The sequence below is a fragment of the Hyperolius riggenbachi genome, chromosome 12, assembly GCF_040937935.1.
Source record: "Hyperolius riggenbachi isolate aHypRig1 chromosome 12, aHypRig1.pri, whole genome shotgun sequence".
In the NCBI taxonomy this organism is placed as follows: domain Eukaryota; kingdom Metazoa; phylum Chordata; class Amphibia; order Anura; family Hyperoliidae; genus Hyperolius; species Hyperolius riggenbachi.
The window spans coordinates 183,901,890-183,918,813 of NC_090657.1; the positions used below are offsets into that span (position 1 = coordinate 183,901,890).

The 16,924-nt window shown below is 48.8% G+C and overlaps 2 protein-coding genes across 4 annotated transcripts in view; one reads left to right on the forward strand and one right to left on the reverse strand.

Moving 5' to 3' along the window:
* CYP24A1 (cytochrome P450 family 24 subfamily A member 1) overlaps nt 1-13,799 on the reverse strand; it is a 146,178-nt gene extending 132,379 nt beyond the window's left edge. Inside the window, exons 1-2 of the mRNA XM_068261896.1 lie at nt 13,759-13,799; nt 9,163-9,301 (exon numbers count right to left, since the gene is read on the reverse strand). The gene's annotated coding sequence lies outside the window, so the exon portion shown is untranslated. The remainder of the gene's footprint in view (nt 1-9,162; nt 9,302-13,758) is intronic.
* Nucleotides 13,800-14,020: 221 nt separating this feature from the next.
* PFDN4 (prefoldin subunit 4) overlaps nt 14,021-16,924 on the forward strand; it is a 117,569-nt gene continuing 114,665 nt past the window's right edge. Inside the window, exon 1 of one of the 3 annotated variants that reach the window (XM_068263537.1) lies at nt 14,021-14,224. In XM_068263537.1, coding sequence (XP_068119638.1) covers nt 14,201-14,224 — 24 coding nt within the window. In that variant the 5' untranslated portion in view covers nt 14,021-14,200. The remainder of the gene's footprint in view (nt 14,225-16,924) is intronic. The other 2 variants (XR_011025316.1, XM_068263536.1) reach the window with 2 other exon arrangements.

The following is a 16,924-nucleotide window of genomic DNA, read 5'->3' on the forward strand; positions in this document are numbered from 1 at the left end:
GGTGCTGGACGTCGCTGCTGATGGGGAACAGTGGAGCGCAACAGCAGTGGTGCGAGGGTGGAGAGAGGAGGAAGAGGCTCAGGAGCCAGAGGAGGACGCTGACCCTGATGTCTCTGTGTCACGGACCACCCTGTTCCCCATGGCAGCACACATGCTGCGTTGCCTGCGCACAGACCCCAGGGTGAAGCAGATGCAAGCGAGGGAGGACGCCTGCATCAGCATGATCCTGCATCCACTGCTGAGGGGGAAGTGGGCTCAGTTTCTGCCTGCTACAGGACGTGAGCAGTGCACAAGCGAGTTGCAGCAGCTCCTTGTTCGGCGACTGGAGGAAGCCTTCCCCCAGGCTTCCACCCCCTCTGTCCCTGTCCAGCCAGCACAGCAGCCGGTGCCTGCGGCCAGCAGCAGCAGCGTCAGGCACCCAGGAGACCTGCTGTCATTGACGCAGGCGCTCTACATGACGGTAGAGCAGCCAAGAGAGGAGATGCATGCAGCAGCCACCTCCTCTGAAAGCCACAGCCAGCGCATGACCCAGATGGTGGCTGAGTACATGGGGTCCTTTAGTGGGCTTGACACCGGCAGCGTGGACCCCATGGAGTACTGGGTGGAGCAGTTGCACATCTGGAGTGAGCTGGCGCAGTACGCCCTGGAAGTCCTGTCTTGCTCCCCTTCCAGCGTGCTGTCCGAGAGGTGCTTCAGTGCGGCCGGTGGTGTGGTCACCGAGAAGAGCTCTCGTCTGTCCACAGAGGGAGTGGACAGACTGACATTTTTGAAGATCAACCAGGCCTGGATTGAAGGCATGTTCCTGGCACCTACTGTCGGCGAGAGGAGGACATGAGGTGCCTGGGAATCATTCTTTGACAACATAAACCTTCATTCCCGGGGTCCTGATAATTTGGCCTGGTGTTTCTTCACTTGCTGTGGTAATAACGCTAGCTACCATGGCCCGTGACATGCCTGCTGCTGCCACACGTCACTCCTCTTCCTGCTGCTGTTGCTGATGTATTTATACATTTATGAATTTACTGATTTATTTATGAATTTATTTATTTGTGTATTTATTTATTTATTGTATTTATACAGCGCCAACATATAACGAAGCGTTGATTTTCATCCTCCTGCTGTTCACACCACAGTGCATGCCTGCTGCTGCCACACGTCACTCCTCTTCCTGCTGCTGTAGTTATCCTGCTGTCTGTGCTCCCACCGCCAGGGTCCACAGAATGCATTGCCTGCTGCCATTCGCCACTCCTCCTCCTGCTGAGTTTATCCTCCTGCCTGTCTGTGTTCCCACCGCCAGGGTCCACAGAATTATGCGCTGCTGCCATGCGCCATTAGCTATTATGCCACTACAATAGCTATACTGTTGTAAAAAAAATAATAATTCTGAGGTGTCTGGGTTGAAAACTGTGCTGTCCCAGTTGTGCATTGGGCACAATGTGGGCTGCACGACTGCTGTCCGGAACCTCCTCCTGCTCTTTGGTGTTTATTTTCAGCCATGGTACCAACGCTAGGTACCATTAGCCTGTGACATTGCCTGCTGCCATACGTCACTACTCCTCCTCCTCCTGCTGCTATAGTTATCCTCCTGCCTGTCTGTGTTCCCACCGCCAGGGTCCACACATCGCCTGCTGCCATTCGCCACTCCTCCTCCTGCTGAGTTTGTCCTCCTGCCGGTCTGTGTTCCCACCGCCAGGGTCCACAGAATTATGCACTGCTGCCATGCACCACTAGCTATTACGCCACTACAATAGCTATGCTGGTGTTGAAGATAACATTTTACAACAGTAGAGTTCTGTAAGGGAAAAAACAAAGAATGTTGGTGGCGGACGGTGAAGAAGAAGAAGAATAACCATGTGAAGAAGAAGAAGAAGAAGTGAAGAAGTAGTAGAAGAGGAAGAAGAATCAGGTGAAGAAGAAGAATCAGATGATGAAGAAGAAGTAGAACCAGGTGAAAAAGAAGAAAAAGAAGAACCAGGTGAAGAAGAAGAAGAAGAAGAACCAGGTGAAGAAGAAGAAGAAGAACCAGGTGAAGAAGAACCAGATGATGTTGAAGAAGAATAAGAAGAAGAGAAGAACTAGGTGAAGATGAAGAAGAGAAGAACCAGGTGAAGAAGAAGAAGAAGAAGAGAAGAACCAGGTGAAGAAGAAGTAGAAGAGAAGAACCAGGTGAAGAAGAAGAAGAGAAGAACCAGGTGAAGAAGAACCAGATGATGATGAAGAAGGAGAATAAGAAGACGAAGAAGAACCAGGTGAAGAAGAAGATGAAAAAACAATTGAAGATGAACCAGGTGAAGAAGAAGAACTTAAAGAGAACCAGATGCCAGTGAAGAAGATGATAGTAATGAATGATTGATGACGAGAAACAAAAAGAGGGTAAAACAGAAAAAAAAGATGGTGAAGAAAAAGATGGAGAGAAAAAAAAGAAGACGGTGACGATGACTGAACAAGAAATGCTGAAAAAAAAGTTTTCCATCACATTTTTCTTTGTTTTTTTTTTTTATATTAGACCTATTTACATGTGATTTCCCTTTAAAAAAAAAAAAAAAACATCCGAATTCGCGAACACGAATTTTTTCAGAATTTTTTACGCAACCCGAACCGAATTCGAATCCGAACCGAATTCGGCGATCGCATCCGAATCCGAATTTTCCGCTGGCCCGAATTCAAATGTACCCAAATCGAATTTTGGTACAATTGAGCAACCCTGTGTAACGATCGGTGAAGCACAGAGAGGATCTGATTACCAGTGATCTGCAGTATCACAGGAAATACAGATGTATACCAGATTATACGTGATCTGCAGTATCACTGATAATCCGATATACTAGCTAACCTCTGTTCACCTGAGTAGAGTGTAGTGTTTGGTGTAACTGTAACACTTTGAGGACTAGGCCTCAGTGCAGCAAGGAGAACTGCACAGATTCCTTCCGCAGACTTGAGCTCTCCAAGACGGGAGGAGTCAGACTGACAGTAGGAAGGACAGACTGAAAGCAACCTTCAGGAGGAAGGATCACTAACAGAGCGAGGAACCGCCTCTAACAGTAAGGTCGGTTCTCGGGGTCGGACAAGCCAGGTCGTACACACACGGACAGATAAAGTACAAGATCAGGAGGCAAAGGCGGAGTCAAAGTACAGGCAGGGTTCAGCAACGGGGTATCAGATATATCGGGGTACAAAATCAGGAGGCAGAAGCAGAGTCAAAGAACGAGCCGGGGTTCGGCAACAGAGTATCAGAAATATCGAGGTACAAGATCAGAGTTCAGGAGGATAGTCAAGGCAGGCAAAAGTCATAACAGATAATCACAATCAAACTAGTACTTTAGCTATCAACAGAATCTAGCTAAGTGTAGGATTACAGCTCCAGCTGGTCCCGGCACACTTGCGGATCTGACTACGGATCTGGGTGCTCCCACATATGTGATCGCACGCCAGACAAAGAGCAAGTGAACAACCAGCAGTATATATACTCTAGGACCTTTTCAGGACCTCCCTAATTGCTGGTCCAATGGGAGCAGTGGAATTTGTCAGCTGACCCAGCTGGTCAGCCGACACCCTTCTAACTGCTATTTAAACTCTGCCTCTGTGCTCGCGCGCGTGTAAGTCTGAATCTTGGTGGACTATCAGTCCCAGCCACACCAGTACTGTTTTGCAATGTATCCAGTGAACTGAGTGCGGGAGCCGCCTCCAATGTGGATTCCGCCGTTCCCAATGCGGATTCCGACGCCCTGCCTAAGCGGCATGCAGCGTTTTTTCCGCGTTGTGACGCCATGCTGGACGCGGAAACAGCCGCCTCGCCTTGAGAGACAGCGGCTTTTCCGCATTTCATCACAGTACCCCCCCCCCCCCCCCCCCGAGGAGTGGACTCCGGACAACTCCTACCAGGCTTCGCGGGGTGTAAGGCATGAAACTCCCTCCTTAACTCATCCGCATGCATACGCCTCCCTGGTACCCATTGCCTCTCTTCAATGCCGTACCCTTTCCAATGAACGAGATACTGTACCGAGTTTTGTACAGTACGTGAATCAATAATCTTCTCCACCTCATATTCAGGTTGGGCATCTACCAATACAGGAGGAGGAGGAGTGGGACCCACCTGGACTGCTGGTTTAAGAAGGGATACATGGAAAGACCTTACTCCCCGCATGCTGGTGGGAAGGTCAACGGTATATGTAACATCATTAATTTTCCTGACAACCGGGAATGGACCCACAAACCTGGGACCAAGTTTATCAGAAGGTTGTCTCAGGGTCAAGTGACGTGTGGATACCCAGACCAAGTCTCCTGGTCTGAACCTCCACTCCACTCCTTTTTCCAGGTTACTTCTTACCGTCCCCCAAAGGTTCCTAAATGACCTTTGCCAGAGCTCCAGGGCTGGGAACGGAGTGGAGACCACAGGCAATGGGGAAAATTTGGGTGATCTCCCTGTCACTACCTGAAAGGGGGAAAATCCGGAGGACGAATTTTTTAAATTATTCTGAGCAAACTCCGCGAAGGGCAAGAATCTGACCCAATCGTCTTGCGCCCCTGCAACATAACACCTCAAAAACTGCTCTAAGGACTGGTTTATCCTCTCAGTCTGGCCATTTGTCTGAGGATGATAACCAGACGAGAATGATAGCTTTATGCCCATGAGTTGGCAAAAAGCCTTCCAAAATCGGGAAACAAATTGCACTCCCCTATCTGAAACTATGTCTTCAGGAATGCCGTGTAATCGGAATACATGTGTAATAAATAACTCGGCCAACTCCTGAGCCGAGGGGAGTCCCTTCAATGGCACAAAGTGGGCCATCTTGCTAAAGCGGTCAATTATGACTCAAATGACTGTCATGCCTTCAGATCTGGGAAGCTCACCCACAAAATCCATGGACAGGTGGGTCCATGGCTCACTCGGGGTGGGCAAAGGCTGTAAGGTACCGACAGGTGCCAGCCGGGAGGGTTTGCTCCTGGCACATATCGTACACTCCTTCACATATTCCTTGCAATCTGCTGCCAGTGACGGCCACCAGGCGCATCTGGCCACCAGATCCTGTGTTCTAGATGCCCCTGGATGGCCAGCATTCTTATGCGCATGGAACATCTCCAGTACCTGGAGACGAAATGGCAGAGGAATAAACAAAACCCCTGCGGGCTTCCCTTCCGGGATGTCCTGCTGAAAGGGAGTCAAAGTCTCCTTCCAGTCCTCCCAAGTTCCAGTTGCTGCCAGTATCAACCTCTGAGGAACAATGGTCTCTGGAACGGAGGGCTGTGCTGCCTCTGACTCGAAACACCTGGATAACGCATCCGCCTTAACATTTTTGCTACCTGGAGTGTACGTAATAATGAAACTAAACCTGGAGAAGAACAGCGACCACCGAGCCTGGCGCGGGCTCAACCTCTTAGCCCCCTCGATATACTCTAGGTTTTTGTGATCGGTGTAAACCGTGATGGTATGCTCAGCTCCTTCTAACCAATGTCGCCATTCCTCGAAAGCCAACTTGATGGCCAAAAGCTCCCTATTGCCAATATCGTAATTCCTCTCTGCAGGGGAGAACCTGCGAGAGAAATATGCACACGGGTGCAATCTACCCTGCAAGCCTGACCGCTGAGACAGCACAGCCCCCACCCCAACCTCCGAGGCATCTACCTCTACAATGAACGGGAAAGAGGCATCCACATGTCTGAGGATGGGTGCTGAACAGAATAGGCCCTTCAGGGTGGCAAAAGCCTGTAAAGCCTCAGGAGACCAGTGGGTGGTATCTGCCCCCTTCTTAGTGAGACAGGTAAGGGGAGCAATGACCGTGGAGTACCCCTTTATAAACCGTCTATAGTAGTTGGCGAAGCCAAGAAAGCGCTGAAGGGATTTCAACCCAACCGGTTGTGGCCACTCCAGAACAGCGGAGACCTTGGAAGGATCCATAGATAGGCCCGTGGTGGAGATTATGTACCCCAAGAAAGCGACAGATGTTACTTCAAAGATGCACTTCTCAAGTTTTGCGTATAACGAGTTCTGCCTTAACTGATTCAACACAAACCTCACATGGTTTCTATGTTCAGCGAGGTTGTTGGAGAAGATAACAATATCATCAAGATAAACCAGAACAAATTTCCCCAACACCTCCCGGAATACCTCGTTAATGAGTTCCTGAAAAACGGCCGGAGCATTACATAGCCCGAAGGGCATCACCAGGTACTCATAATGCCCGTCTGGTGTATTAAAGGCCGTTTTCCACTCATCGCCCCTTCTTATGCGTACCAGATTGTACGCGCCCCGCAAGTCTAGCTTAGAAAAGATTTTAGCATCCGTAATCTGAGTGAACAAATCATCTATCAGTGGCAACGGATAGCGATTTTTTACAGTAATCTTGTTGAGACCGCGATAATCGATGCAGGGTCGCAGGCCTCCATCTTTCTTTTTGACAAAAAAGAACCCTGCTCCAGCAGGGGACCGGGACGGGCGAATGAAACCCTTGGCCAAATTTTCACCGATGTACTCCTGCATGGCCAATTTTTCGGGCCCTGACAGATTGTACAAATGACCCAGGGGAGGTACACAACCGGAACAGAGATCAATGGGACAGTCGAAAGGGCGATGTGGGGGTAACTTATCCGCTGCCTTGGGACAAAATACGTCAGCATATTCCATGTACTGTTCAGGAACCCCCTCCACCTGAACCCTGGTTTGGCCCAAAGTCACCCTCCCTAAACAGTGCTGGTGACAATGATCGGACCATCTGGTTATCTGACCCGTGGCCCAGTCTATTTGTGGAGAATGGGCTTGTAACCACGGCATGCCTAGGATGATAGTGGAGGTTGACATATGCAGTACAAAAAACTGTAGATGTTCCCCATGCAGTACCCCTAAGGTGACCTTTACCTGCGGTGTCTGTGACAGGGAACGATTCCGTTGCAGAGGGGAATCGTCTACTGCCGTGACCTGAATCTAATGCCGGGACTCACTGGAGTGAGAGGAATACCCAACTCCTGAGCAAATTCAGTGTTCATAAAATTAGCCGCTGAGCCCGAATCAATAAAAGCCTCAGTGGCTACAGACTTATTATCCCATGTAATCGTACAGGGGAGAAGCAATCTTTTCTCTTTTTGGGGTGAGAATGGCGTGCCTAGGGTGTCACCCCCCACTACTCCTAGGCAGACTCGTTTCCCGGCTTGTTCGGGCAGTTTCGCTCGACCAATCTGCATTGGTTCGGGCGGAGGCAAGGCCGGAGAGGTTGAGACAGGCAGATAAGGTGTTACTAGGGGAGTAGCGGATGGTGCGGCGTACGAAGTCACCCTGACACGGTGACTGCCCCTAGCCTGCCTCTGATGACGTAGCCTGCGATCAACTCGAATGGCCGATGATATGGCCTGATCAACTGTCTTGGGCTCAGGTACAGTTAACATTAGGTCGGAGACCTCCTCCGATAACCCAGACAGGAAGTAATCTATCAGGGCAAAGTTGTCAAATCTAGCGGTGACGGACCACCTACGGAATTCTGCCGCGTAATCCTCGACCGACCCTCTGCCTTGGCGCAAAAGTTTGAGCTTCCGCTCAGAGGTTGCCGCAAGGTCAGGGTCGTCGTATATCATGGCCATAGCCTTAAAAAATTCCTCAACTGAGGTCAGAGCTGTATCTGTGGGAGGCAGATTGTATGCCCAGGTCTGGGAGTCACCGGTTAACAATGTTTTAATAAAAATGACCCGTTGGGTCTCAGTCCCCGATGATCGGGGTCTCAATTTGAAATATGACAACACTCTACTCCTAAAATTCCGGAAGTCAGACTTGTGGCCGGAAAACTTATCAGGTACGGGCATACGTATGTCATCACTAGGAGGGGATCGCACCGAATCAACTGACGTCTGAAGGGTTTGCACAGAGCCTTTAAGAGCATCAATTAAGGCTTTGTGCTGGCCCAGTGCTTGATGGATGTTATCCACCGAAGTGGCAAGCACAGACAGAGGGTCAGCTTGTGCGTCCATCAGTATTTTTTGGTCTGGCGTTCTGTAACGATCGGTGAAGCACAGAGAGGATCTGATTACCAGTGATCTGCAGTATCACAGGAAATACAGATGTATACCAGATTATACGTGATCTGCAGTATCACTGATAATCCGATATACTAGCTAACCTCTGTTCACCTGAGTAGAGTGTAGTGTTTGGTGTAACTGTAACACTTTGAGGACTAGGCCTCAGTGCAGCAAGGAGAACTGCACAGATTCCTTCCGCAGACTTGAGCTCTCCAAGACAGGAGGAGTCAGAATGACAGTAGGAAGGACAGACTGAAAGCAACCTTCAGGAGGAAGGATCACTAACAGAGCGAGGAACCGCCTCTAACAGTAAGGTCGGTTCTCGGGGTCGGACAAGCCAGGTCGTACACACATGGACAGATAAAGTACAAGATCAGGAGGCAAAGGCGGAGTCAAAGTACAGGCAGGGTTCAGCAACGGGGTATCAGATATATCGGGGTACAAAATCAGGAGGCAGAAGCAGAGTCAAAGAACAAGCCGGGGTTCGGCAACAGAGTATCAGAAATATCGAGGTACAAGATCAGAGTTCAGGAGGATAGTCAAGGCAGGCAAAAGTCATAACAGATAATCACAATCAAACTAGTACTTTAGCTATCAACAGAATCTAGCTAAGTGTAGGATTACAGCTCCAGCTGGTCCCGGCACACTTGCGGATCTGACTACGGATCTGGGTGCTCCCACATATGTGATCGCACGCCAGACAAAGAGCAAGTGAACAACCAGCAGTATATATACTCTAGGACCTTTCCAGGACCTCCCTAATTGCTGGTCCAATGGGAGCAGTGGAATTTGTCAGCTGACCCAGCTGGTCAGCCGACACCCTTCTAACTGCTATTTAAACTCTGCCTCTGTGCTCGCGCGCGTGTAAGTCTGAATCTTGGTGGACTATCAGTCCCAGCCACACCAGTACTGTTTTGCAATGTATCCAGTGAACTGAATGCGGGAGCCGCCTCCAATGCGGATTCCGCCGTTCCCAATGCGGATTCCGACGCTCTGCCTAAGCGGCATGCAGCGTTTTTTCTGCGTTGTGACGCCATGCTGGACGCAGAAACAGCCGCCTCGCCTTGAGAGACAGCGGCTTTTCCGCGTTTCATCACACCCTGCTTGTTACAGTTTCTCTTTTAACAAACCTGTAATGGGATGGAAGGGGGAGTCACTTACCTCAGTGGTCCAGTGACTTCCCAAATCCTTCTCGAGCTCCCCGTTCCAGCAAAGGGCCGATAATTACAATGCAACCTTATCGCTGTGCTCAAACTTCCGCCCAAATTTCCTGCTTTCTGGTACAATAGCTGCACCAACCCTGCAGTGGGTTGGAAAAACAGCAGACGTCATTATCGACACTGAACTACCATGATGCAAGACTCTCTGTATGAGAAGGGCAGAATACATTATCAACGAAAACAGTCACCATGGAAACATCTTGTTTGAGCTCCTACTAATGCTCCTACTATCAGTTACACATTTTGGATCAATCCACATACACACAAACAGACTGAAAACCAGCTTTTTCCCATCTGCCATAAAGTTTTAAACTCTGAAACTTCTCTGAAATAGTTAACACTTTTAAATACAGTGGAACATTAGTTTGCGATCATAATCCATTCAGGAAACATGCTTGCAATCCAAAACACTCTTATATCAAAGCAAATTTCCCCATAAGGATTAACCTCCTTGGTGGTAATCCCGTGCAAGGGTCGGGGCGGAAAACCGCAGATAAGAGCGGTGATCCCGATCTCTGCTCGGGGGTTACCGCCGTAGGCTGTGTGCAGAGTATAGAGCATGGGAGCGTTTCTACATACCTCCCGGGGAAACCCGACGTCTGCCACCATTCTTCTTCCTCTTCTCCGGGGCTTTGCTTCCTCCTGGTGAGATTGAGTTGCAGCGGCACCCGGAGGATGGAGGTAACTGCAGTGCTGGGGAGGTGAGTGATGGTAAAACTGCTGCTGATCTCCAGGTTTTAGGGTCTGAAAGGGTGCAAAAAAATTGCACCGCTTTTAGATCCTAAAATCCGGAAAGAATCATAACGCCAAGGGGGTAAATGGATTGGAAACTCAGATAATTTGTTCTGTAATCCAAAACATTTGTAGAGAAATATTTAATACAAAGTACTACACTGTACAAAGTAAAAACGTAAAAAGACTTTCACTATAACTAACAGCAGGCCCGTTTCTAGGGCCGTGCGGCCCGTGCGGGCGCCGAAGGACTGTGGGCCCTGTAATGGAGGGGGGAACCGCAGCCGCGGGGAGGGCAGCCCGACCTCTCCCTCCCTTCCTCTCCGCGGCCCGCCCTCCGTGCTCCCCCCTCCGAGTGTGACTGCAGGGAAGCGCTGTGTAGGGAGGGCAACACACCTCCCTGGTTTCAATCGCCGCCGGTCTCCTCTTCTCTTCATAGCCGCTGATACACACACTGCTTCCTGTTTAGCCGGAAGCAGTGTGTGTATCAGCGGCTATGAGGAGAAGACAGAAGAGAAGACCAGCGGCGATTGGAACCAGGGAGGTGAGTTGCGCTCTGTACACAGCGCTTCCCTGCAGTCACACTCAGAGGGGGGAGCACGGAGGGCGGCCCACGGAGAGGAAGGGAGGGAGAGGTCGGGCTGCCCTCCCCGCGGCTGACTCCCCCCTCCATACTGAGGGGCAGCTACCTTTCTAACCTATACTGGGGGGCACCTACCTAATCTAACCACACTGGGAGGCACCTACCTAATCTAACCACACTGGGGGGCACCTACCTAATCTAACCTATACTGGGGGGCACCTACCTAATCTAACCACACTGGGGGGCACCTACCTAATCTAACCACACTGGGGGGCACCTACCTAATCTAACGTATACTGGGGGCACCTACCTAATATAACCTATACTGGGGGACACCTACCTAATCTAACCACACTGGGGGGCACCTACCTAATCTAACCACACTGGGGAGCACCTACCTAATCTAGCCTATACTGGGGGGCACCTACCTAATCTAACCACACTGGGGGGCACCTACCTAATCTAACCTATACTGGGGGGCACCTACCTAATCTAACCTATACTGGGGGGCACCTACCTAATCTAACCACACTGGAGGGGCTACCTACCTAGCCTATCCTGGTGGCAACTATACTGGCTACCTATATTGGGGGCACCTACTTAACTAACCTATACTGGGGGCACCTACCTATCTAACCTATGCTGGAGGCAACTATTCTGACTCCCTGTATTAGAGGCACCCACCTAGCTAACCTGTACTGGGGGCATCTACCTATCTAACCTATACTGGGGGCAACTATACCGGCTACCTATACTGGAGGCACCTACCTGGCTAACCTATACTGGGGGCAACTATACTGGGGCACCTGCTTTAAAGAGGAGTCTGAAGCCAAATTAAAAATGGCTTTTAAGCTTATATTAACATGCCCCTGCTAAAGCGCCGCTATCCCGCGGCATAAAGAGGGGTCTTTACCCCCAAATCCCCCCTGCTTCCTCCGGGGAGCGCTTCCGTGTGAGGCAGGGCTGCAGCTCATAGCCCTGCCTCGCTGAGAGGGGCGGGGGAGAGGCGGAGATCCGCCGCTGACAGACGTGTGTGAGGCAGGGCTGCAGCTCATAGCCCTGCCTCACACGGAAGCGCACAGGGTCAGCAAAATCCACGACCAAGTTGGTCGTGGATTTTGCAGGAGGGATTTGGGGGGTAAAGACCCTTCGTTATGCCGCAGGATAGCAGCGTTTTAGCAGGGCCAAACATGCCCCTGCTGAATATAAGCTTAAAAGCCATTTTTAATTTGGCTTCAGACTCTCTTTAAAGGACATCCGAGGTGAAAAAAAACTGATGAAAAAAGCAATTGTTTCTATCCTCCTTCTTCTAACAATTACTTTTTTTTTAGATATCCCACAGTTTTATTGTATATTTAAATCTAGCTTTTAAGTTTTTACTGTTTCATTGTCTCTGCTTAGTGACACCTTGATTGGAGTATGCCAGAGCTTAAATCTATGAATAATTGATCCTTTTTATCTCTTTTCTGCTCTCAGAAGCCATTCACTGACAGAAAAGTGTATGATCTTCGTTCCACTTCTCACCTGTACACCACTTTGTATTGGTCTTTCACGTGGAATTCCAATAAAATTGATTCATGTTTGTGGAAGTAATATGACAAAATGTGGAAAACTTCAAGGGGGCCGAATACTTTTGCAAACCACTGTATTCTGCAGTCTCTACACTCAGATTAGGTACTGCAGCGTCAAAGGGAGAAGATCTAGCAATTCAGTTGTGATGAAGCGACGTGCATAAACATTTGGTGCTTGTATGTCAAGATGATGCTTGTTTATGATGAAGTCCAAAATTGTAACATTTTTTTCTTGTCTTGCAAAGAGCTCTAAGGCCTTGTTCACATTATAAATCGCCAGCTCGATCGCAAGCGCTGAGCGCTTTTTAAAGCGTTTTTCCCAGCACTTAGGGCTTGATGCACTGAACCATGATAACTCATATCACGGCTGTTTTTGCGTGCATTTGCATGTTTGCGGGTGATCGCGAATTATCGCGCACAATCGTGAATTTTTGCGCAAAAACAACCGATTGGGCACAATAATCTGCAATCGCGCGCAAGCATGAAAACGCCCGTGATATGAGTTATCACGGTTTAGTCAATCAATCCCTTAAGCTGGCCACTAACTGTCCAATTTCTAGCGAAAAATCGTTCGAGTGATCAGAAATTCTGATCGGATTGGTTGTAAATAATCTCCATTGATGGACACAATCGATTATGAACGAGTGAAAAAAATGTCGCCCGAATGAATTTTCGTCGAACGAAAATTTGGATTTTCTTGGTGGTCGTGATAGATAGGAAGCAATGAGTGGTAGTTGATAGTGTAGTGAACGATTTTTCGTCCGATCAGAATTTCTGATCGCTCGAACGATTTTTCGCTAGAAATTGGACCATTAGTGGCCAGCTTTTAGAGTGATTAGCGCTTTGTTAAGCGCTTTTCTAAGCGTTGTTCAAAACGCTATTGTCCAGCAATTTTTTTTCTTCCCGATGACACTCAAGAAGTGAACTCTTTGACTGGGAACAGAATAAATATAATGTATTTATTTTTAAAAATGCTGGGGAAATAGCTACTGCGCATTTCCTGCACTGACACAGCTGTTGGGACAGGACCAGTGGCGTAGCTAAGGAGCTGTGGGCCTGATGCAAGTTTTTCAATGGGGCCTCAAAGCACTCTATACATAACAATGGCAACTACAGTATCAGAGGTGCAAAGGGAGATAGGAAACAGTTTATTATTGATTACCACTATTCAAAGTCTCTATAGAAGTGATGATTATACAGGACCAATAGAGAGCTAATTGAGGGAGGGCCCTTCAGGGTTGAGGGAGTTGAGGCAGGGCTCCTCAGGGCCCCGAAGCAGTCGCAACCTCTGTAACCCCTATTGCTAAGCCCCTGGACAGGACGCAGGGCGGGCTATGAGGCGGGCGTGCGCGTGGTGGGCAGGTGCGCACTGCGGCGGTGTGACAAACCTAGAGCCCGTTTTTAAACTGCCTTAGGTCACTAGTACTTCTATTTCTACCTTTGTTAGTCATGAAAAGTAATTTTGTTGCGTAACATAATGACAACAAAGTATTGGAATCTTGAATACACTTTGAATACACTTTAAAAGCGCTTTTGAAACAACCAAAAAACATCGTTTTATAGTATTTATAGTTTTAGCATACTATATGTCCAATTCCAAAGATAGTAAATAATTTATCCATGGTGAAACGTGCAAACAAATTTAACTTACAAACAATTTTCTGGAACGGGCTGTTTGTAAGTGGGGACAACCTGTAGTAAGCTCCTCAGGACTGACACTGTAGATGCATCAGCTGTTTCCTCATCACTGCAGCCAGCGCATAGCGCATAGCGACATCTAGCGGCCCTGCTGGCACACAGCTCCAATAAACGCTCCAACCAGACCTCGCCATCTAGTGGTCATTACACTTACTGCAGCAGCTGCCGCTCCCATGGAAATTCGTTATGTGGAATGTACCATCCCCGCACTAAGGAGGGGTGGAATATTCCAGGGGTTCTCTTCGGATGGAAGATATATGGAACAACTCCAGGCGGGAGATCCGCTGCTGCTATTAGTAACAGAGCAGATGTGGATGTATAGCTAGGCTGAGGTCCGTTCATTGCATATAACGAGAGGGAGGGACCCCGCCGTACTCGCATGGTTCAGTCTCAAGATGGCGGCCACCATGAAGAAAGCGGTGAGTGGCTTCTCGGGGGGCTATGTGGAGGGAATGTGAGAGTGCTGGCGTGAGGAGAGGGCAAAGGGTGAGCCAGTGCGTGTACCAGGCGGAGGGGAACTCTCACGTCACATAGCTGCACTGTATGCCCACGTCTTGCTCACAGTTACCTCACGTGCTGTCTGCTGTCATATAACCTCCACTCAGTTACCCCCTATTGTCACATAGCTGCCCCGTGTAGTCTCACAGTGCTTCATATTAACCCTTCTCGCCCCTATGCCCCATTCTGTGCCCCCATAGTACTCCCCACTGCCCTCTTGTCTCCCAGTGCCCCATATTCACTCACACACACTCTCTCTCCGTATTATCCCTCATCAACCCCATAGCCAAACTGCTTCCCCATTGCCCTCTATAGTCTCACAGTATCCCATATTATCCCCCATCACCCCCATAGCCAAACGCCCCCCCCCCCCCATATTACTCCCCATTGCCCTCTATAGTCTCACAGTATCCCATATTATCCCTCATCACCCCCATAGCCAAACTGCTCCCCCATATTACTCCCCATTGCCCTCTATAGTCTCACAGTATCCCATATTAACCCCCATAGCCAAACTGCCCCCCCCCCCCCCCATATTACTCCCCATTGCCCTCTATAGTCTCACAGTGCCCCATACTATCCCTCATCACCCCCATAGCCAAACTGCTCCCCCATATTACTCCCCATTGCCCTCTATAGTCTCACAGTATCCCATATTAACCCCCATCACCCCCATAGCCAAACTGCCCCCCCCCATATTACTCCCCATTGCCCTCTATAGTCTCACAGTGCCCCATATTATCCCCCATCACCCCCATAGCCAAACTGCTGCCCCATATTACTCCCCATTGCCCTCTATAGTCTCACAGTGCTCCATATTATCCCCCATCACCCCCATAGCCAAACTGCCCCCCCCCCATATTACTCCCCATTGCCCTCTATAGTCTCACAGTGCCCCATACTATCCCTCATCACCCCCATAGCCAAACTGCTCCCCCATATTACTCCCCATTGCCCTCTATAGTCTCACAGTATCCCATATTAACCCCCATCACCCCCATAGCCAAACTGCCCCCCCCCATATTACTCCCCATTGCCCTCTATAGTCTCACAGTGCCCCATATTATCCCCCATCACCCCCATAGCCAAATTGCTGCCCCATATTACTCCCCATTGCCCTCTATAGTCTCACAGTGCCCCATACTATCCCTCATCACCCCCATAGCCAAACTGCTGCCCCATATTACTCCCCATTGCCCTCTATAGTCTCACAGTGCCCCATATTATCACCCCTATAGCCAAACTGTGCCCCCATATTACTCCCCATTGCCCTCTATAGTCTCACAGTGCCCCATACTATCCCTCATCACCCCCATAGCCAAACTGCTGCCCCATATTACTCCCCATTTCCCTCTATAGTCTCACAGTGCCCCATATTATCACCCCCATAGCCAAACTGCTCCCCTATATTACTCCCCATTGCCCTCTATAGTCTCACAGTGCTTCCTACTACAGGGAGTGCAGAATTATTAGGCAAGTTGTATTTTTGAGGAATAATTTTATTATTGAACAACAACCATGTCCTCAATGAACCCAAAAAACTAATTAATATCAAAGCTGAATATTTTTGAAAGTAGTTTTTAGTTTTAGCTATTTTAGGGGGATATCTGTGTGTGCAGGTGACTATTACTGTGCATAATTATTAGGCAACTTAACAAAAAACAAATATATACCCATTTCAATTATTTATTTTTACCAGTGAAACCAATATAACATCTCAACATCCACAAATATACATTTCTGACATTCAAAAACAAAACAAAAACAAATCAGTGACCAATATAGCCACCTTTCTTTGCAAGGACACTCAAAAGCCTGCCATCCATGGATCCTGTCAGTGTTTTGATCTGTTCACCATCAACATTGCGTGCAGCAGCAACCACAGCCTCCCAGACACTGTTCAGAGAGGTGTACTGTTTTCCCTCCTTGTAAATCTCACATTTTATGATGGACCACAGGTTCTCAATGGGGTTCAGATCAGGTGAACAAGGAGGCCATGTCATTAGTCTTTCTTCTTTTATACCCTTTCTTGCCAGCCATGCTGTGGAGTACGTGGACGTGTGTGATGGAGCATTGTCCTGCATGAAAATCATGTTTTCTTGAAGGATGCAGACTTCTTCCTGTACCACTGCTTGAAGAAGGTGTCTTCCAGAAACTGGCAGTAGGACTGGGAGTTGAGCTTGACTCCATCCTCAACCCGAAAAGGCCCCCCAAGCTCATCTTTAATGATACCAGCCCAAACCAGTACTCCATCTCCACCTTGCTGGCATCTGAGTCGGACTGGAGCTCTCTGCCCTTTACCAATCCAGCCACGGGCCCATCAAGACTCACTCTCATTTCATCAGTCCATAAAACCTTAGAAAAATCAGTCTTGAGATATTTCTTGGCCCAGTCTTGACTTTTCAGCTTGTGTGTCTTGTTCAGTGGTGGTCGTCTTTCAGCCTTTCTTACCTTGGCCATGTCTCTGAGTATTGCACACCTTGTGCTTTTGGGCACTCCAGTGATGTTTCAGCTCTGAAATATGGCCAAACTGGTGGCATCTTGGCAGCTGCACGCTTGACTTTTCTCAGTTCATGGGCAGTTATTTAGCACCTTGGTTTTTCCACACGTTTCTTGCGACC